General features: G+C 42.3%; 1 protein-coding gene across 1 annotated transcript in view; it reads left to right on the top strand.

Moving 5' to 3' along the window:
* Positions 1 to 22,125, top strand: part of ptprt (protein tyrosine phosphatase receptor type T) — a 340,867-nt gene that overhangs the window by 65,511 nt on the left and 253,231 nt on the right. Inside the window, exons 3-4 of the mRNA XM_037679934.1 lie at positions 19,913 to 20,073; positions 21,320 to 21,430. Of these exons, the coding sequence (XP_037535862.1) occupies positions 19,913 to 20,073; positions 21,320 to 21,430 (272 nt within the window). The remainder of the gene's footprint in view (positions 1 to 19,912; positions 20,074 to 21,319; positions 21,431 to 22,125) is intronic.

Consider the following 22,125-nt stretch of genomic DNA (forward strand, 5'->3'; position numbering starts at 1 on the left):
TGATTGGACCAGCCTCAGAGCTTTTATTACAGGAGGAGAATAATTCAGGACGTTCTGCAGCGTTTCAAATCCACGAAGAGGGCGATATCTAGAGTCTAGGCCCAGAAAGACAAACATTAAAGAGATTCCTGAAGGATGGAGTGCAGAGAAACCTTTAAATTGTTTTACAATGAAATTATCTGACTCGTCACGCTGATCTCCCGCAGCTGAAATCCTAATTTACTTTACAAACCCATTTGTGCTGCCTTTTATCACATCACCTCACAACATTTGCCTCTCAGAATAAATGAAATTTCATGCTCCATTTTGCCGTTTGTAATTCGATCTGTGGACTCTGCCCGAGAGCGCGTCCTGCACGTTGTCTCACCTGCCCCCACGCCTCCGTCCTCCTGCAGCACCACTCCTCAAATGAGGCAAATATCCACAATGGGAAATGGGAGGAAATGCACAAGTCATTAAAAAGCCAATTACCCGCAGGTCCGGGGCTGCAGGGAGATCTGCGAGTCGTAAACAAGTCAAATACAGAGTCTTAGTGGCTCTGCTTCAAGGATGGGGGAGTCAAATTGTCAAATTTTGTGTACACTTTAAAACATGTGGTAGATTCTTGTCTCCTCCTTTTTACAGTGTTTCTATAAATCTGCTTGTAAATCAGCGCCCAAATGACAAAACAGCACCAGTCAGTTATCCTGATTTATAAATATATTTCTATAAAAATCATAATCAGTCAACATCTAACGTTGGTTTTGTGTTTCTGGGAATGACTTTTGATTTATCGTACACCCATCTCGTGCTGATTTTCCACATGGACACTTCACTTCAAGCTCAGGTCCTCTACCGGAGGCCCGGCAGCCTAAAGGGTCTGTTCAGTATCAGCTGTTCTGATGATGTCATCTTCTGGACTGAGATCTCTGAGGCTCTTCCTGAGATCTGTTGAAGCCACTCTTCCAGTTTGGGGGTCACAGCCTCTGACGACCACTGGCTCCACTGAGGCCTCAGCTGGAGCGGGTGGTGCAGTGGTTACTTCACATGACGTTGGGGCGGAAAGATTATGAAGTTCGGGTTCAAACCTCAGTCTCCAGCATCCATTATCTTTACCTACTTCTTCCTTTCTGGGTCACTGGTGTCCATGTCCAGCAGCCACTGTGTGAGAGGCGAGGGACACCTGGACAGGTCTCCAGTCCATCACAGGGACACCTGGACAGGACTTTCCCAGGGGAGGGGCCAGGGGGGCACTTAAATTAATTAATTAATTTTATTTTTCCCATACAGAAACATGAAGCAGGTGTGTAGTAGACTGTTTTAGGACAAAATATGCGTATTCTAAAAAAAGCCAAGAGTTTGCAAAGGTCCAGGAAGGTTGAAGGAAGCTTCTCTGCAGACAACGTGCACGTGATTTGATGTTCTAACAAGGCAGATTTGGAGTTGTTGTTCTGCTCAGGACCTGGAGAAACACTGTCTGCATGAAAGTTTTGAAGCAACAAGTACGTGGAGATGAATGTTCTTGGTTCTTTACGAAGTGACTTCTCCGTCCAGTTTCTTTTCTGTAATAAACCTCGTTTTGATTTTCTGACAGTCTGTCGCATTGTGAAGTAAACTTCAGGTGGAACTAACGGTGCAACATCTCATTGCAGCCTGGACCTATTTTAGGAACGCACAAAACAACAAATCTGTTCCCATATTTGTTATTTTTCTCTAATAGCGCGTACGTTTGGAGAACGGAGGTGTTTTAATGCTAAACTCATGGAGTCTAATGGATGATTAGTTAACTCATCGTGTTTTATTAAAGAGGGAGTCGTCTGTCAAACATCTCACGTGCTGAAGCTCCACAGAGGGATGATGAGCGTGCACGATAAAAAAGTGTCAGAACCACTGGTCTGCTGGAACAAGAGGTTCATAGAAGAAGGCAGAGATGTTATAAATACAAATGTTTTAAAGTTAGAATAGAATTCTTGTAACTTTAAAATTAGAAAACATAAAAGACCTTTGAACGTTGCTGTAAACATCAATCTGTGACACGAACACTTAAATGTTTGTTTACTCTTAATAATGTTATTCTCTTTGATTTATTGTGTTTTTAGAAATATTTTGTTATTTTTCAGTTTTATCCGTTTCATTCAGTTTGTATTTACTTTGAAGATGAGGATGAAAGTTTTTTAAAATCTGCTCCTCTCACCTGTTTATTGTCTCTGAGAGCCTTTGGACCCGAGCAGATCTTGGTACCTTGTGTGGTCTCACACAGACAGCAGGACCAGAAGCAGACAAAAGGACACGAGGACGAGGTCCCATCCATTGTCTCTACTGTCAGCGGTCGCATGCTCTCACTTCGATCTCCTATAGGTCAAGCCAGCCTTGACCTCAGATAGCCGGGGCTTTTGGGATTTAGAACTCCCCCAGGTCAGATCCAACACGAGGCTTCGCTCCGGGCGTCTGTAGCTGGACGTGCATCCTGGTTGTGACTCTCAGGCTCTGTATTGATCAACCGCTGAATCTACGGAGAAATCTAGAAGTGGCCCCTGAAGGCCTGGTCAATAAAACCCTCCGTCCTGCCTTTCTCTGCTTATTAGGGACGGATTACAGCAGATCCTGATGGGTCTGCAGGGTCACGTACGTGAGGCTGGCGGGTCATTCAGTTCTTATTCACCAGCAGCCGCTCGTTGAATGCTGCAGTCTGAGCGCACGTGTTGTCAGTGTGCTGGACAAACAGGGATCCTCTGTATGTTTCAACACTTTGCTCCTGCACGCCTTTTACATCGATGACTTGCTGAAGATTTTACTAATCAAGCAAAAAATGATAATAATGAACTTATATAAATAGTTTATTATACAAAGCATGCACTGCACAGTTAAAATGAAATACACTGAAAGAAAATACAGAAACAAACAAAACAGAATTACCATCCTTTATCTTATTTAGTTGTTTCAGGCTGATGGAAGTCTTTTATTAGTGATTAATTTACTTGTTAATGAGTAACATGATCTGACACTCTGAGGTGAACTGATTCATCCCCGCGTTAATAAAGCACCGTCAGAGCTGAGCTGCTTTTTACATTCTTATTTTGGTGCAACAAAGCTGATGTGTGTGTGTGTGTGTGTGTATATTTTTATTAGGGACGCACAATATTGGATTTTTGGCCGATATGCCGATATTTTATGTACTTTCCTTTGTCAGAACATAACCCTCTTATTTAGGCTTATTTGCTACAAGAATTGTGCAACAGCTGTAAGAGCTGGTGACATATATTCAGCAACAGCCATATGATATGCAGAGCACTTTAACTTATATTAAATGAAAAGTGTTAGATGTTATTTATTAGCATTAGTCACCTGTGATGCTGTCTCACCTGTGGAGGCTTGTTCCAGGTTCCTATAGCTGCAGTGTGGGATCCTCTGCACTCCTGTGCATGAAGGACACACTTTTTAAGTTCAAAGTTTTTGTCTGTCCATTGTTCCGTAAGACTAATCATGCTAACGGGGCTAACACTTGATGTCTGTGGTAAAACTCACCCAACAAGTCGTGCTATCAGCTGTTAGCTTCTCAACGACGTCGGAAGTGACGGCTGGTAACTCGTGTTACGTTACGTCAGGAAAATATCTCTGGCTGGGGACGATGTAGCGAGGCTCAACGTACTCCATAAATCTTTGGAATCCGACATCCTCGCCAACGAAAAATAAAACTTTCTCACCACCGACATTTTGAATTTTCCTCTCCGCCGTGAGCTCTGGTAGGTGCACGTGACGTCATCACATTGTGCTGCTGCTGCAGGTAAAAATAGATCCTTTTATATCGACAAATTGTTTTAATGGGATGGCCCATGTCCGACATTTAATTTTAACGCTAATATCGGACGATACCGTGCCGATAATATCGTCCATCCCTAATATTTATATATATGTGGATGTGAACTGACTATCTGAATCATCTGAGGAAACTGATTTCTAGTTTCTATAGTTCAAAAAAGCATAGTTTCCTAAAATGATAGGGGTGGTACTTGGGGTGGCCCAAGATTAATCTACTGAGGCCAAGGCCACCACTGGCCACCCCCTGGCTCCTAAACTGCACCTGGTGGTGGATAAAATGTTGTGTCACTCTGCTCCACCTAAACATTTAGGTTTACTTCATTCTCTGTTCAGTTCCAGTCCAGAAAAACACTCACCTTGAAATCTACAAACATTAACTCTTCTAATCCCTCAGTGACGGAAGTCATCGCACCGCTTGTTTTTATTCTAACTGTATGATGTTGTTCTGAATTAGAAAACATAATTAACACATTAGTTGTGTGTTACTTGGTGATTGTAAACTCAATAAATATTGTAATATTCAAACTTATTGCAGCTTCAAACATAATATATATCAACTACACTGTTATATATAAAACAAATGTAACCAGTTACAAGCATACATCTTCCACATAGACACTGTTTGAAAGAATGATAATGATCTAATAAATCCTGGGAAACTTATACAAATTATTCAAGGTAATGACAAATGACGTTCCTCAGTCCAACAACGTAATACTTTGTTTAAAATGACAGGTCTGAACCAGTGAGTGCAGGAAAGATCTCACGTCTCCTGCTTCCTTTTATTCCTGGAGCCTCTGCACAGAAGGTCTAAAGCATATGTGTCAAACTCAAGGCCCGGGGGCCAAATGTGGCCCTCGTTGACATCTTGTCTGGCCCCCAAGATGTTATTTTAAATGTCAAATACTTTTATCACTTTAATTTTTTTCAATAATCTTTGATTATGATGTCAAAAGTGCACCCGAAAACGTCTAATGAGACCAATCAAACTCTTGTTGAGGAACCTGCAACCAAGGAAAGATGTTGGGTATCTAACTTGAGTTGATGTAGATTCTGAAACCAGCACTTAGTTTGAAAAAGGTTTTAATTTTGGCCCTCTTTTGTAATTGAGTTTGACACCCCTGGTCTAAAGGATGTCAGAAAATATAAAAACTCATTTGACCTCGTTTGAACATTTAGACCACTTTATGAACTCAACATGAGTTCATGTTTCAAAGCATATCCAGACACAATGCTCGTGTTCACACATGCATTTATTTTCTAAAATGGTTTTTGACTTCCTGCACACAATAAATCACGTCAGTATTTCTGACAGGCCTGCACTAAGTACACATTTATAAAACAAGTGCTTACGAAAGCACGGCTGTCACAGCAGCTGAGCGTGAACGTCGAGTTTATGTTTGGATGAAAATGATCTCAAATCTTCTGAAAGTCACGCAGAAGCACAGCGGAGTTTAGAAAAGTTGACAGAAGAATAAGACGAGCGTCAAACCTGCCTCAGATGCAGCCTGATGGACGTTTCCAGGCCACGTGTGGACCCTCGCTGTCTCCCCACTCCACTGCTCCACCGCTCCACCGCTCCGCTTCAGAAACTGACAGATTACAAACGAAAATCAAGAAGCGGAAAGAAAAGCAAGATTTCTGTCTCTGCTCCAAAGAAGACACCGAACATCACACAGAGACAATGAAAGAGATTTAAAAGCTACATGTGTAAAAAAAAAAAAATTCCCAGCATGCTTTGAGCACGGACCCCAGGGAGCCGTCGACGTGCGTTTGTATTGTGTGAAAATCCTGCGTGGACGTCGCCTTTCAACAGGAAATCTGAGGAATTAATTCCCATTAAAGTCTGATCTGGTCCGATTCTTGTTTCATGTGTAAAGATTCAAAGTTGTGTAAGAAGTTCATCATGAAGATTACGCAGATTATTTTATGAAGCAGAGCTCGGAGAAATCAAATGTTTACGCAGACATCCCACTTCTGTTGTTTCTGCTGGATTTGATCTTTTAAACTGGAATTAGTTCGATTTCCCACCAGTCACTGGTGAAGTGGCAACATTCATATTTGTGTGTGTTTTGCACAAATGAAGCGATCCAGCCGACCACAGTGAGAACCCAAGTAAAAACGTTACAGGAGCTGCTTGGAAGGAAGATGAACTCCACACCCAGAGACTCACATCGCTCCACTGGCCCTAACACAAAGAAATGAATTAGATTTCCTGCTTTAAAAGCTTTTTCTTTGCCTTTTATTGGGAGTAAATTTCACTTTACTGGTGAGGTGTTGTGTTTACTGTCTGTGGGGGACGGTGGGAAACAGAACGACCCAAGGAGAGGAAGGAGGGAGAGTGATGGAGCCTTTAAAGAAGGGATGGAGGGAAAAGAGAAGGACGGAGTTGAGTCGGATGAATGAGTTGTTTTCATTCATGGTTTCGGTCGTTTGACCCGTTTATGGTGTTTAATTACGACTTATCAGGTTCTGCAAGGTTTGGAGACGGCGGGAGCGAGGACGTGCACGGGTCAGATCCAACACAAACAATAAATGACTGTGGAATAAATTCAAATTAAAACATAGTAATGTCAATTTTAATCCTAATGTATCCCTGCCAGTGTTTGTTTATGCATAGTGTCTGTTTTTATTTCTTTCTATCGTAACTCTGCTTCTGCTGGTTGGGAGCAGGTTGGTTTTGGGTTCGTTGGTTCCAGAGACGCCCCCAGAAGGTTTTTAAAAACACAAAGGTGGCTCCAGGATCCAAACCAAAACCTGAACCTTCAGCAGTTCATCATCTTGTGGTCTTCTTCTTCTTCTTCTTTTGGCTTTTCCCTCTTCAGAGGTCTCCACAGCAAGGCCTCCTCTGTCCTCTGTCTCCTTTGTCCTCACTCCAACTACCTCCATGTCCTCTCTAACTGCATCCATCCATCCATCCATTTTATTTACCCGCTTATTCCATTTTGGGTCACGGGGGTCGCTGGTGCCCATGTCCAGCAACCACTGTGCGAGGGGCGGGGTACACCCTGGACGAGTCGCATGTCCATCACAGGGACACATAGAGACAAACGAGACAAACAATCATTCACTCTCACTCACACCTAGGGACAATTTAGAGTTACCAATCAGCATAACATGAATGTTTTTGGTCAGTGGGAGGAAACTGGAGCACCCGGAGAAAACCCACGCATGCACGGAGAGAACATGCAAACTCCACCCAGAAAGGCCCCCGGACCGGGGTTTGAACCAGGGACCTGCTCGCTGAGAGGCAGCAGCTCTGCCAGTTGTGCCACCGTGCTGCCCGCATCCATATACATACAGGTCCTTCTAAAAAAATGAGCATATTGTGATAAAGGTCATTATTTTCCATAATGTAATGATAAAAATGAAACTTTCATATATTTCAGATTCATTGCACACCAACTGAAATATTTCAGGTCTTTAATTGTTTTAATACTGATGATTATGGCATACAGCTCATGAAAACCCAACATGCCTGTCCCAAAAAATTAGCATATTTCATCCCACCAATGAAAGACAAGTGTTTTTAATACAAAAAACGCCAACCTTCAAACAATCATGTTCAGTTATGCACTCAATACTTGGTCGGGAATCCTTTTGCATGAATGACTGCTTCAATGCGGCGTGGCATGGAGGCAATCAGCCTGTGGCACTGCTGAGGTGTTATGGAGGCCCAGGATGCTTCGATAGCGGCCTTAAGCTCATCCAGAGTGTTGGGTCTTGTGTCTCTCAACTTTCTCTTCACAATATCCCACAGGTTCTCTCTGGGGTTCAGGTCAGGAGAGTTGGCAGGCCAATTGAGCACAGTAATACCATGGTCAGTAAACCATTTACCAGTGGTTTTGGCACTGTGAGCAGGTGCCAGGTCGTGCTGAAGAATGAAATCTTCATCTCCATAAAGCTTTTCAGCAGATGGAAGCATGAAGTGCTCCAAAATCTCCTGATAGCTGCTGCATTGACCCTGCCCTTGATAAAACACAGTGGACCAACACCAGCAGATGACATGGCACCCCAGACCATCACTGACTGTGGGTGCTTCACACTGGACTTCTGGCATTTTGGCATTTCCTTCTCCCCAGTCTTCCTCCAGACTCTGGCACCTTGATTTCAGAATGACATGCAAAATTTGCTTTCATCCGAAAAAAGTACTTTGGACCACTGAGCAACAGTCCAGTGCTGCTTCTCTGTAGCCCAGGTCAGGCGCTTCTGCTGCTGTTTCTGGTTCAAAAGTGGCTTGACCTGGGGAATGCGGCACCTGTAGCCCATTTCCTGCACACGCCTGTGCACGGTGGCTCTGGATGTTTCTACTCCAGACTCAGTCCACTGCTTCCACAGGTCCCCCAATGTCTGGAATCGGCCCTTCTCCACAATCCTCCTCAGGGTCCGGTCACCTCTTCTCGTTGTGCAGCGTTTTCTGCCACACTTTTCCCTTCCCACAGACTTCCCACTGAGGTGCCTTGATACAGCACTCTGGGAACAGCCTATTCGTTCAGCAATTTCTTTCTGTGTCTTACCCTCTTGCTTGAGGGTGTCAATGATGGCCTTCTGGACAGCAGTCAGGTCGGCAGTCTTACCCATGATTGAGGTTTTGAGTAATGAACAAGGCTGGGAGTTTTTAAAAGCCTCAGGAATCTTTTGCAGGTGTTTAGAGTTACGTCGTTGATTCAGATGGTTAGGTTAATAGCTTGTTTAGAGAAACTTTTCATGATATGCTAATTTTTTGGGACAGGCATTTTGGGTTTTCATGAGCTGTATGCCATAATCATCAGTATTAAAACAATTAAAGACCTGAAATATTTCAGTTGGTGTGCAATGAATCTGAAATATATGAAAGTTTCATTTTTATCATTACATTATGGAAAATAATGACCTTTATCACAATATGCTAATTTTTTGAGAAGGACCTGTATATATATATATATATATATATATATATATACATATATATATATATATATATATACATATATATATAGATATATATATATATATATATTCAAAAAATGAATAACATTATAGACAACCCTCAGCATCCTCTTCATCAGACTGTCATACAACAACAGAGTGTCTTCAGTCAGAGGCTTCTTCAGATCCGTCGTAGGACAGACGCTACAGGAGATCCTTCCTGTCCACAGCATCAGCATCTAGAACAACTCTTTAATGAAACCAGGACGATGAGTTACCACAACATTTAATTTACCTCTGGGATTAATAAAGTATTTTTAATTGATTTGATTGATTGATGTCTCCTCTTTGTCTTTTTCCTGCAGCTGCATTTCTAACATCCTTCTACCAATTTACCTACTGTCCCTCCTCTGGACATGTCCAAACCACTGTCCCTCCTCTGGACATGATCTCATTCCTATTCTTCTCCATCCTTGTCTCTCCTAAGAAGAACCTCAACATCTTCGTTTCTGACACTTCCAGTTCTGTCTCCTGTCTTTTTGTCCATGTCTCTGTCTCCTGTCTTTTTGTCCATGTCTCTGTCTCCAGACCATGAAACATAGCTGGTCTCAACTTTAACCTTTGCTGACACCCTTTTGTCACAAATCCCTCCTGAAACTTTTCTCCATCACTCCATCCTGCCTGGACTCTCTTCTTCACCTCTTCACCACACTCCCCATGTTCCTGGACCGTGGACCCAAGTCCTTGAGGTCCTGCACCTTGGTGACCTCTGCTCCTTGTAGCCTCACTGTTCCACCGGTCTCATCGTCCTGTGGTCGTGGATGTTAAATCTTATTTAAAATGAAAACAGTAATGGAGATGCAGAGTCTCCTTCTGACGTAGATCTTCTTTGGTTTCTTCTCACCTGCTGACGATAGACAAAAATGGAGAATTATGTATTTACTCTTATCTGACTGTTAGTAAAATATCTCATGAAACAACCGAGTGATTTTAGTGAAACGTTCAGAAACTGCTCACTGGATGTAAACCCATCACTGATTAAAAATTAATGTTAATTTAGTTAAAATGGCCGCCACAGCTAATCGACCTTAGCAAACAGTTCTGGCTGTAAACAGTTTCACAGATTCTGAGTTTTGGTGTGGTAGTAGCTGAGGGTCATTGTCAACATGCACTCTGAGCGCTAACACACTTTGTAAGATCTCAGAGACACGTGAGACTGTGCCTCATGTCACTGACAGGGTTTGACCAGGATGATTAGTTCATCCCTCCTCATCGTGGGACGATCTCACTCTAAAACTCTGGCATCAAGGTGGCGGGCGATGAGCATTCCTTCAGGAGCTCTGGCCCTGTGTTCTCCTCCCGCATCAATTACACACAAAGATGTGAACGAGCCAGATGTTGAGTGGATGAAAAGACGTGTCGGCCTGAAATGACCATCTCTTCAACCGAAGGCGACTTTTTACACAAACGAGCTTCAGGTTCAGAGTTGTGGAGAGAATCAGGGCATAAAGAGGAAATGGGAAACGAGCGGTGTGTGTGTGTGTGTGTGTGTGTGTGTGTGTGTGTACTTCAGTGTATTCAGTGCAGCTTTACCATCAGTTTGATGATGATGATGATGGTGTTGGACCATTACCCATTCAGGACACAGAACATATGGTTTCCAGTGCTACATGTGCGAGACCTGGGGGCGGGGGGGGGGGGGACTAAATGGGCCGAGGGCCAGTGAGATATTTGTGTCTGACTCTGATGATATCCTTCGGCGTACATCTCATGATGAGGAGGATGACGAAGATGAGTCATTTAACCCAGACAGCAGCAGCTTGTCATCAGCTGATGCTGCTCACTTTGTGTTTCCTTCTTTCCTGCCTCCTCATCCCTTCTTTCCTTCTCTCCTTGTCATGTGTTTGACTCATTGTGCGACGTGACCGGCATTAGGAAGCGCTGCGTCGTGATTCTTATCCATGTTTTTATTTTTGAGAGGCTTTTTGTACCTAACGCGTTCAGATGGGCCCTCGTTAAACCGAATCAGAGGAACGGGATAATATCTGGACAGACTCTGACCAACGCTGTCGTTTTTGTTTCATTGCACGTAACGTTACTGTGTTTTAGGACATGGCGCTGCACTTTTGAGTCATTTAAGCTGAAGCTAGGCTTTAGTGTTTTCAGGTAAATGTTTTTTATTTGCGGCTTTAATAAGAAATATTTCAATACGTCTGTAATTGTTGATTAAAAGCAGTTGAATATTTTTGACTGCTTAAAATACTGAAGTCTGTTTTACTGACAAGCTGAGTTTGAGAAACCCCAAACGTTACCACGTACACATGAAGCAAAATGTAAAATATGAAACAAAAAATCATTTGAGAATTAAACCTAAACTTTAAACAAAGATTTTTTGCTAATTTTATTTTTGATTGAGAAAAATCTTATTTGACAGCGTCCAAATTGGATTCTAACCTTTAAACAAACGTCTCACACGCCTGTTAGCTCAGAGTCTCTGTGAGAGATGACCCTCAGCTACTACCACACCAACTTGTAGCTCAGTATCTGTCAAATTAAAGAGTTACAGCCGTTTCTGTCTTTGAAGATGTTGATTAGTCATGGCAGCCATCTTGAATCAAGCTGACTCCAAAACTTTTATCAGTTGGACTTCGAATTATGACTTCCTGAGAGTTTCATTACAAACTGTGGCAGGCTGTACGTTTTACACCTAGGCCTTCAACGGTGTCCTGCCTGAATTTATCCACCTCTTAATACCATCGTTAAGACGCCATGGCTACAGGAACCATCAATGATACGCAGGAAAACAGAAATATATGATGCTGCGTCTGTGTCTCATGCAGCGAGAGGGAATGCTGTTAATAAAGCAAGAAATCCATCCATCCATTATCTGTACCTGCCTCGTGGGGGTCACTGGTGTCCATGCCCAGCAATCATTGTGCCACAGGCAGGGGACACCCTGGACAGGTCTCAAGTCCATCACAGGGACACATAGAGACAAACAAGACACAATTCAACAAGTTTCCCTCAACTGCAGCCACAGCTGCACCACATGCACATCTGTCTAAATAAAGGTTGAATGAAAAATGCACATCTTCCAGAAGCATCAATATGGACGTATTAAATTAATAAAAATATAAAATGTTTGACTAAAATGCATTTCACTCATCAACAATTGTAATTGTCTGTACACAAACTCCATCCTCCGTTGTTTCCTCAGTCAGAGTTCGATCCTCTGTCCATTTCCGTTTCAACATTACGTCCTTTCTATCGCCGTGGAGACCAACGCTGGAAGACGAGTCTGCTCTGTTGTATCTCTGGCACAAGTTTTAATTCACCTTAGAGCTGATCGAGATGAAAGGGAACGTCTGCTCGCCACGTGGCTTGTGCAGGACGATACAGATGTAGTTTCATGGTGCTGACCAGTACGCTGTCTGACTCTACAATCAAACATGCTAAGGTCATGTACTGCCCGCTAGAAGGCCCGGCGTCGCCAACTCAACATCTGATTGATCAAAGCAACAGCTTTATTGTTGTTTTAACCTGCAGGGGCCTGCACTGCTGGTTCTGAAGGCCTTGAGGCAGAATTATTTGACCCTAGCAACAGATGATGGTCAAGATATGATTGGATAAAAGCTCTACATAAACAGATGCAACCTGGAGAAAAACTCTGAAATGACGACAACGGACACTTCAGGATAATATTGATAAATGAAAAAAATATACTAAAACATAAGTTAGTGATTCTGGTAATGTTTAGACCAGCAGCGAAGGCTTCGCTGGCCCTGACGGTCCACCACTGATTAAAAACCATCCAGTTGTTTGTGACTTCCTGTCAACAGACAAACATAAACACAAAGACTCGGGCAGTTACAGGATTCCCTTCCTTTCATGGACATAGGTGATGATGAAGAAACAGGTTTGACATTCTCATTTCAGGGCAGCACAGTGGCTTTGCTGGTAGCACCGTTGCCATTCAGCAACTAGGTCACTGGATCAAATCTCAGCCAGACCTTTCTGGGTGGAGTTTGCATGTTCTCTCCGTGCTGCGTGGGTTTTCTCCAGGTACTCCAGTTTCCTCCCACAGACCAAAAACATGCATGTTAGACTGACTGGTGACTCTGAACTGTCCAAGGGTGTGAGTGAGAGAGAGAATGCTTGTTTGTCCCTGTGATGGACTGAGACCTGTCCATGTGTCCCTGTGATGGACTGGAGACCTGTCCATGTGTCCCTGTGATGGACTGGAGACCTGTCCAGGTGTCCCTGTGATGGACTGGAGACCTGTCCAGGTGTCCCTGTGATGGACTGGAGACCTGTCCAGGTGTCTCTGTGATGGACTGGAGACCTGTCCAGGTGTCCCTGTGATGGACTGGAGACCTGTCCAGGTGTCTCTGTGATGGACTGGAGACCTGTCCAGGTGTCCCTGTGATGGACTGGAGACCTGTCCAGGTGTCTCTGTGATGGACTGGAGACCTGTCCAGGTGTCCCTGTGATGGACTGGAGACCTGTCCATGTGTCCCTGTGATGGACTGGAGACCTGTCCATGTGTCCCTATGATGGACTGGAGACCTGTCCAGGTGTCCCTGTGATGGACTGGAGACCTGTCCAGGTGTCCCTTGCCTCTCACACAGTGATGGCTGGACATGGACACCAGTGAGCCCCGTGACACGAAAAGAAAGAATTGGGTAAAGATAATGGATGCATGGATGGATGGATGGATGGATGGATGGATGATATTTGATATATGATAGATGGATGATGGATGATGGATGATTGGATGATGGATGGATGGATGAACATTCTCATTTCCAGCCTGATAGTCTTTCCTGATGCTAACCAGGTGGTTAAGTTTCATAGACCGGTGCGATCAGTGGGCGGGACTAAAGTTTGTCATCATGAGCTCAAGCGTTTTGCTCTCGCTCCGTTCAGCAGCGTCAGTTTCTCTTTGTTGTCGACAGTTTCGGGCGAGCGTGTAACGTGAACTCTCCTGGTCTTGGTGAGATCAGTTGGACTCGGTGTGCGTGGGAGCGTTTGATGCTCTGAGCTGACCCACGTCTCTTGGTGTGTGTGGGTTTGTGCTCTAACACGGCGTGCACATTCATCAGTTTTTCTCACGTTAACAGATGTTTGTTTTGTCTCGTAGCGGAAGCAATGTGTGAATTGGTGATTGTGTTTTGGCAAATGAGACGGCAGCGTGTTGCGTTACTTCACTGTTTAAATTGGTCTTTGTGAAAGGACTGTGGAGATCCAGATTTATGCAGCGTTTGTTTGATTCATGATTGTATTCCATCACATCGGTCTTTTTCTATTATTTTGCTCTTTTTGTGTGAATTTGAGTTTTTTATTTTGCTTATTTGAGGTTGTTTTTATGAGGGTGCTAGGTCAGGAGGAAATCCTTACATTTCTCTCCCCAGAAACACTCCAGCTCCTCCTGGGGGATCCAGATGTGTTCCCACGCCAGAGAGGATTTATAATCTATCCAGTGAGTTCTGGCTCTGTCCTGGACTCCTGTCCCAATGAGACAAGCCCAAAAAGCCATCACAGGCTGGATAATTCAAGCATCCTAATCAGATGAATATGAGCTCCCCCAGTTGATGGAGCTCCTCACCTTTAAGGCCGAACTCAGCCACCCTACATGGGAAGCTCGTTTTAACTTCTAGTATTCAGGATTTCTTTCTCCTCGTGACCACAGGTGTGGAACGTATTGATCTATGTTCATCGTGATTGTCCAACTCGAAGGTCGTTTGATACGTCATCTGCCCCTCTTCTCAACACAAGGCCCTGCATGAACTTTTTATTTTACGAGTATGCACAAAGTATTGTGTGACTGATAGAAGTTTGTGGGCACGTTTGTTTAAGTAGAAAAGTACTCGGACAGCAATGTAACTTCTCTTCACCCACTCTGCTTCCAGAAGCCAGTGGTTGTGCATGTAAGCAACATGGACAACTTTGTGGAGCAGTTGGCAGAGGCAGTCAGAAAGTTCATGTGTGGACACATTCATAAAGATATCCACATGCACAAAAACTCCTGGACCTTGTGCACAGATGAGTCTGTCTGGTGAGAAGTGTGGCGCTCTCTTCGGGACAGAATGGTGACCAAACGGCGGATGCAGGGATGAAGTAAAGACCGTGGCGGGCAGGAACCCATGCCGTGACGTGCACTGCAGTGGGAGGAGTTTACCAGGAGCCCTGCGCCGTGTGTGTTGTGGAAAAAGTGCAAAAATTAACATCTCGCAAACACGTCTGTTTTCAGGTGTATGAAACAAGATAAGAAATGACTCGTTGCTGTGAAGGAAGCCTCTCAGTCCGTCCATCTTTTGGTGTCTCCTGACATCCTTCAGGAACAAGACATTTAGATACTTGGACTCATCTGCCTGAATCAAAGACTTACCCCATGATCCAGTTGAAGACCTTGGACTTGGAGGAGACGACTCTTGTCCCAGCTGGTTCACAGTTGTCTGCAATCCTATCCAGTGCACGCTGACGTTCATCTGAAGTCTGAATTTTCCAACTGAACCACATCATCTGCTTCTTTATATGCCCGTCAGAGGTGGACTTTCTCTTGCCCCTCCCATCACGTCCGACCTGCTCAAGATAATTTAACAAAACCTGATACATGCTTGTACCGCCGCTACGCACTGAGTAGCACAATATTTTTCATCACCCCCACTTTAAGGTCAAGATCACAAATCAAGGTCAAAGGTTATAGAAAGTCTATGCTTGTCTATGGACATAGATTGCTGTATTGCTGTATGATAGTACGATGACAATACGCCGTCTGCGGTGCTCGTGTTTTTTCATTCGCACCGCTGCTCCTGAGCTGGGTTTTATTTTTATTGCAGACCAACGTTCCTGACTTTGGCCTTTGACCACACATTAGTTTTCTCTCTGCTATCCATATTTGTTAGAGTATTCTAGCAACATTTTTCTTTTGTGTTCTCTGTCACTTTTTCAACAAATAATTTATTTGTGTCATTCACTGGGTAGACTTGGTTTTAGTGAGCCAACATTTTGCAGCACCGGGGATAACGGTTGCTTTTGTTGCATGTTTTTTCAGGTACTGGGTATTTTTTGTGAGGCGTCATGTTAATTTTTCACTTTGGGAGTGATGGCTGCTCTGTGAGGATCCTCTCTGCAGCTTTCACTGAGCTGCTTTTTAGCTCGAGGATCCATCTCTGCCGCTCCGCACGGGGCTGTTGCTCTTTCTGAGTTTAAATTACGCTGCCTTCAATAGCTTCTCTCTGAGACCATTATCAGGAATTCTGCACACCGGGCTGTGTTTCATCGAGTTTATAAGCCCTTCACATTCACCCATCTTGGTTCTGTTTCTCAGTTTGGTCACATATTGAACAACCGTCTCACTTCTTTTTTCTCTTGCACATGCACACGCACGCACACGCACCAAGAATCTGGGCTTTTCTAATGCCTGTTTTTTTGTTCTTCACTGCCAGTTACAAGCAAATGTAAAATTACTGATAAAATAATATCTCCTTTTCAAACACAGAGCTTCTTAACTGAAGTTTTTTTAATTTCCATTTTTCCAGGTAATGATTTATGTTTTTCAGTCAGCAGGTTAACACCATCGTCCAATGATTACATCTTGTTTTTTGGGTCATACCAGACTGTTAACGTTTAGCTAATTTCTTATTTTTTTTGCTAATTTTGAAACTCCTTTATCCTCAAACTCAACTAGGTGTCTTATTCTGTTTATTTTATTTTTAGTGATGGGAACAGTTCACCTTGTCAAAGACAGTTCCCACCCTGACAATCTACAGCATCCAAATCAAACTGAGCTCAGATTAACGCTCACATGTTATTTTTTATAATCCGATGGAAGGCAGACGCATGATGGTATGGTTTCTGTTCGTATGTCCGTGAACGTTCTCTGATCCTGCCCAAAACTTCTGATCCACAGAAGATGATTTTATGGAACACCAGTGCATCGTCCCTACACAACAAACTGTGTAATCATATACGGATATGTAATCTTTCATCACTTCAGCTGGGTCAAGGTCAGAGGTTATACAAAGTCTATGTGTGTCTGGGCCATTGCCATAGATTGCTGTGTAATAGTCTCATGGGCGTATAAATGCACCATGCAGTACTTTTGTTTTTTGTTAGCAGTGCTGCTCCTGAGCTTGGTTTTAGTTTGTATTGCAGTTTTTATTGCTGTATAATAGTTTGTTAATTATTAGACCTTATTTATTCAGGTTAGTTCTCATTGAACCTCAAAGAGTCATTTACAAGAGAGGCCTGTTCGAGGGTGCACAATATGCAGCTACCCTTGTTGTTGAGGTGCCACAAATTTGTCAAACAATTTTAAAACCGGTTAATAATTCCAGCAACAAGACTCAGCGCCTGTGATTCACACAAGTGGAGCAATGTAACAGGATTTATGTTTAGGTTTAAGTTAACTTTTACATTCTGACAATTACAACCAGAATGGACGCCTCCTCGTAGGACGCAGCGGCTGCACGGCGCTGCGAGGTTGAAGCTGCGTAAAAGTACGGCACGATAAATCTGCTCAGTTGGTCCAGAACCAACCATTAACGATTGGTTTATTTTTAATAGTTTTTGAAGCGTTAGGGACTTTAATCACCTAAATATTTTCCTTGAAGGTGATAAAAAAGGCTGTATTTTTTCATAAATATATCGTTTAACTTTATAAAGCATTAAAAGACAAAAACATGCATGCATACTTGAAAAGCCCACAGGCACACCTGCGTGATTTAGCATCTTTTTCGTTACCAGTCACTCCTAACTCAGTGAAGTTTATGGCAGTTAGCCAAATGGAACCGGCCGACCCATAAAAGCTTCATCCTCCGCTATAAAGCACTAAAATACACTTAAACCATAAGCTGACAAAGAAAATGTGGTTAATGTTCGGGTTTGGAACCCTCAGGGTGTGGATACATTAAGTCATTGATGTACCATCCAGGTGATTTAAGAAGCTTTAAGTGTTTTTTCTTTTCTCGTTTAGAGCGTTCTGTTTTAAAGAGATCGGTGCCTCTTGCTCCACAGAGTGCGCTTCAGGTTAAGTTGTGTAAAAACATTCATTTTAACATGAGCCTGAACCTAAAAACATGTCAGTTTGAAGAACTAGGACAGTCTCCGTTAACATGTTCTTGAATCGTTGGATGGTCTTGGTACATCTGTACTCGTTGGCATTTAACGCAGCGTGATCTCATTTGGTATTTCGTTGTTGATGAATGTGTTCATCCATTTTACTTTTACTCCCTGACATTTAACGCAGGGTAGTTTGATTTAGTATTTCATTGTTTCTAATTATATTTCATGTTTTATGCTTTTATTCATGATGCTGTAATATCTTGTTATTGATATTTGATTCTGTGATCTTTTTTTGGTAAGCACTTTGATAACAGTTACTGTTTTAAATGAGATATATAAATTAATGTGACTTGACTTGACTTGGTATTCTTGAAAACTTTTATTGATAATCTGTTTCAGTATCAAAAACCTGATGATATGCAATTGACAGCTGATTCAGAAACTTTAATTTTACATTTTGAAACATTAAGTTTCCTTTAGTTGGTCTTTAGAACTAGTTTTGGCTCTAAAGTATCAATAATGTCATTAAAATCTTATTGTAGCTGACACAGAGCTGTGAGGTGTAGATATCAAGTTTTATTTACAACAACAACAACAACAAAAACACAAGGACTGAACGGTGAAACATCTGATTAAGTTGGTTGACAGAAAAATGGAAAAAAAAATATAGAAACAAAAAAGAAATAAAGAGTTCAAGCACTCATCCTTAGGGAACACCTTTAATTGACCGCTACCTTTTACCTTCAGTTTATCCACAGTTTTTCTTCAGTTTACAGTTAAATGCTCCATTTTTCTCTTTTCTAGTCTCTCCTGCTCTACTTGCTAATTAAATGTGGGCACACATAATTATTAGTTATATTCATCATTAAGACACAAGTTTGGGTCTTCAGTGGTGCAGTTGGTTAGCTCTGGTGCCTGGCCTTGCAAGGTTGTAGGTTTGACTCCTGGCGGGGATCTTGCTGTGTGGAGTTTACGTGTTCTTCAAATTAATCCATGGGTTTTCTTCAGATACATTAGCTCCAAAAACATGCAAGGTTAATGTTCAACCCTAAATTATGCCTGGGTGTGATCGTGCACAAAGAGTTGTTTGACACTATGTGGTGGACAGGTGATCCGTCCAAAGCGTTCCCTGTTTGTTGACCAAAGATAAGATCCGTCTCCCCTTAACCCCTGATTGGTATTTAGGCATGGCAGACTAGTTTAGGGTTAAGACTTTGGTGTGAAACATTTTGGATTTCCGGGAGCGTAATAAAAACGTGACTTGATTCTTGTCGGCACAAAATGTTTCCACATGCAGTTATAGTTTTGTGTCATGCCTGTTTCATTCATTTCCATTTGACCTGACTAAATTTAGTCAGAACATCATGACACTGACCTTGTTGTAAAAGATTATTTGCAGTGAATTTGTTTGCATAGTATTGCTTTAAGTTTATATATAAAAATAAATGCAATGCAACAATGCTAAACCATGTTTGGGCTGCTGTTGTTACACTCTATTGTTTTGCATTGTTGGTGTTTGGTGTATATTTTAATATATATCTTAATATATATCAGTGTATATCTTACTATATATCTTAGTGTATATCTTACTATATATCTTAATATATATCTTAGTGTATACCTTAATATATATCTTAATATATATCTTAATATATATCTTAGTGTATATCTTAATATATATCTTAGTGTATATCTTAATATATATCTTAGTGTATATCTTAATATATATCTTAGTGTATATCTTAATATATATCTTAATATATATCTTAGTGTATATCTTAATATATATCTTAGTGTATATATTAGCTCCTTATTTACTGTTTCTTTTTATGTTTTATATTTTGTTATTTTTGGATGTAACTGGGACCCTGTGTACATAATTTTGTTCCACCTCATGTACCACATGTGGAGGAAACAACAATGAAGTTGACTTGAACTTGATCACTGGTAAACCTTTTATCTAAGGCTACTTGATGATATATTGGGCAAATTACATCGATTATATCTTCAGTTTCCCTATAAGATTTATTATAAACATAAAAAAGCTTCTAGAATGGTGCGTGAATAAAACAATTGTTGGATTATTGAGCGGGGTTACAAAACTTCATCGGGGCCTCGTCTTCCTGTTTGGTTTGTGCAGGTTCCTTCATGGTTGTGAACGCTTCAGGTCGAGCGTCGGGGCAGAAGGCTCACCTGTACATGCCCACGCTGAAGGAGAACGACACTCACTGCGTCGACTTCCTGTACTCGCTGTCCAGCCGGGACGGAGCCAGCCCCGGCACGCTCAATGTCTACGTCAAGGTGTGTGTCCGTCAGTGTGTGTGTCCGTCAGTGTGTGTGTGTCTGTGTGAGCGACAGCGGCAGCAGGTGATAATAACCTGAGCAGGTAAACAAACACCTGCAGTCAGCCCGCTGTGTGTACTGCGTGTGCCTGTCTGAGAGTGGATGGCAGGTCTGTACGCAAACAGAGCAGCATCAGACATCTTTAACAGGAACAAGATACGGATTGAGGTTGATGGTGGGTCACCACTGTTTGGGTTTCGTTCTTGTATGTTTTCACGAAGGAGAATTCTTTCATTTTGAATTCTGTACAAGTTTAACTCGAGAAATTGTGTTTTCTGCAAAAACATATTGTGAGTGCTGAGGCATGAACGACTTCTGACCTCTGCTCAAAAAGCTACAACAGATTTGTTCAACCTAAAACATCCAGATTAGAGGCTAAACAGCAAAATGCAGGATCAAATGAGAGCTAAGTTAAATGGAGTCATAAAAGCTCAAAGCAGCTAAAAGTATCTAAAACAAGCAGAGCAGTAGCTAAGATTAGCAAAGTGGAAGGTGAAGGCAAAAAAACAGATGTTAAAACAGCTAAAACAGTAACTGGAATTAGTAAGCATTAGCTAAAATTAGCAAAAAAATATGTGCAAGAAATGTGTAAAACTGAAGCTAAAATCAGAAAAACAGATGCTAATGCTAAAATTAGCAGTACATATGCTAAAGTTAAAATTACCTGTGCTAAAACTAAAATTAGCAATCATGCTAAAACTAAAATTAGCAAGCCAGATGCAAAAACAAATGAAACTGTATTGAAAATTAGCTAAATATATGCTTAAAGTAGCAAATGGTATTTAAAAGCTAAAAGTATCTTAAGAAGGAAAAAGCAGTAGATTGACGCATATTTCAAAGACACATTTTTGTGAAGGAGCTGAAAAGATCTCGATGAATCTTTTGTGAATTTTGTTTGGAACACGCAGTAAGTAAATGTTTTGAAAACTTAACCTTTAAATAAGTCTAAGTGCACTCCTGTTTATGAAGCTGAGCATTTTGATACGAACAGGTCAAATAGCAGAACGTAAGGGAAACGGTTTGAGTCCACGATGCGTTCAGGGGACACTCTATGCAGGAAAACGTTGTGAATGCTGACGCAGCCTTCACTTAACTGAGTTTTTATTTTTTATTCTTTGAGGCATCAAATTCCTCGGTGTTCTCTCTGCTCTGAACTCTGTAGCTTCTTGGAGTTAAACCCTCTCCTCCCGTCACCTTCCTGCAGGTGAACGGCGGCGCTCAAGGTAACCCCGTGTGGAACGCCTCAGATACCGTGACCGAAGGCTGGGTGAAGGCCGAGCTGGCCATTTCTACGTTCTGGCCCAACTCCTATCAGGTACTACGCTCACACACACACGAGCTTCTTAGTATTTACTCAGGTATTCCCATCCAGCGGGTACAAGACGGCACGAGACACAGTCATGTCTTCTGTTTTCCTTGTTGGGGTCACTAACAGTGTTCTGGATGGAAGGTGAGGGACAAACGTCCCAATATGAGATCTGTGTGGCTCAGCGTTACCCAGAACTCCGAGAAGAGTTTCTAAAAGCAACTGAAGCTGCTGCTGTAATGGCTTCTGGCTTGTCCGAGTGCCTCTTTGTTTATCGGCCTGTTTAAGGTGCAGAGATTCAGTGAGCAGAGCAGTTTTCAGTGAACAGCTTTATTTTACGTAGTGTCTGAGCCGTGCTCGGTAATTGAAGCCCCCTGTGTGTTGCACACGCCGTAACAAAGCACGACCCAAGTGTGTATTTCTGCCTTCTCCTCTAATTGACCTCCCAAGAAGGCTTCTTTTTTAAATCAGACAGGAAATGTGTCAAACTTAGACTTCTGCAGGTCTAAACGTGCAACAGCAAACTTTCAGCTTTATAAGTCACGTCCTCTTGTTGTTGTTTTGTAACACAAGTGCATTCTGGGTAAGCACATCTTGTAGTCTTGTATTGTTCCAGAAGTCTTGGGCTTCCTTCACATGAAACTTTCCAAACCTGAGTCGAGCTGCCATGTTGTCTTTAGAGACAAGAGGCTTTCTTCTGCAGC

Source organism: Nematolebias whitei, chromosome 7 (assembly GCF_014905685.2).
Source record: "Nematolebias whitei isolate Nwh7 chromosome 7, NemWhi1, whole genome shotgun sequence".
NCBI lineage: Eukaryota > Metazoa > Chordata > Actinopteri > Cyprinodontiformes > Rivulidae > Nematolebias > Nematolebias whitei.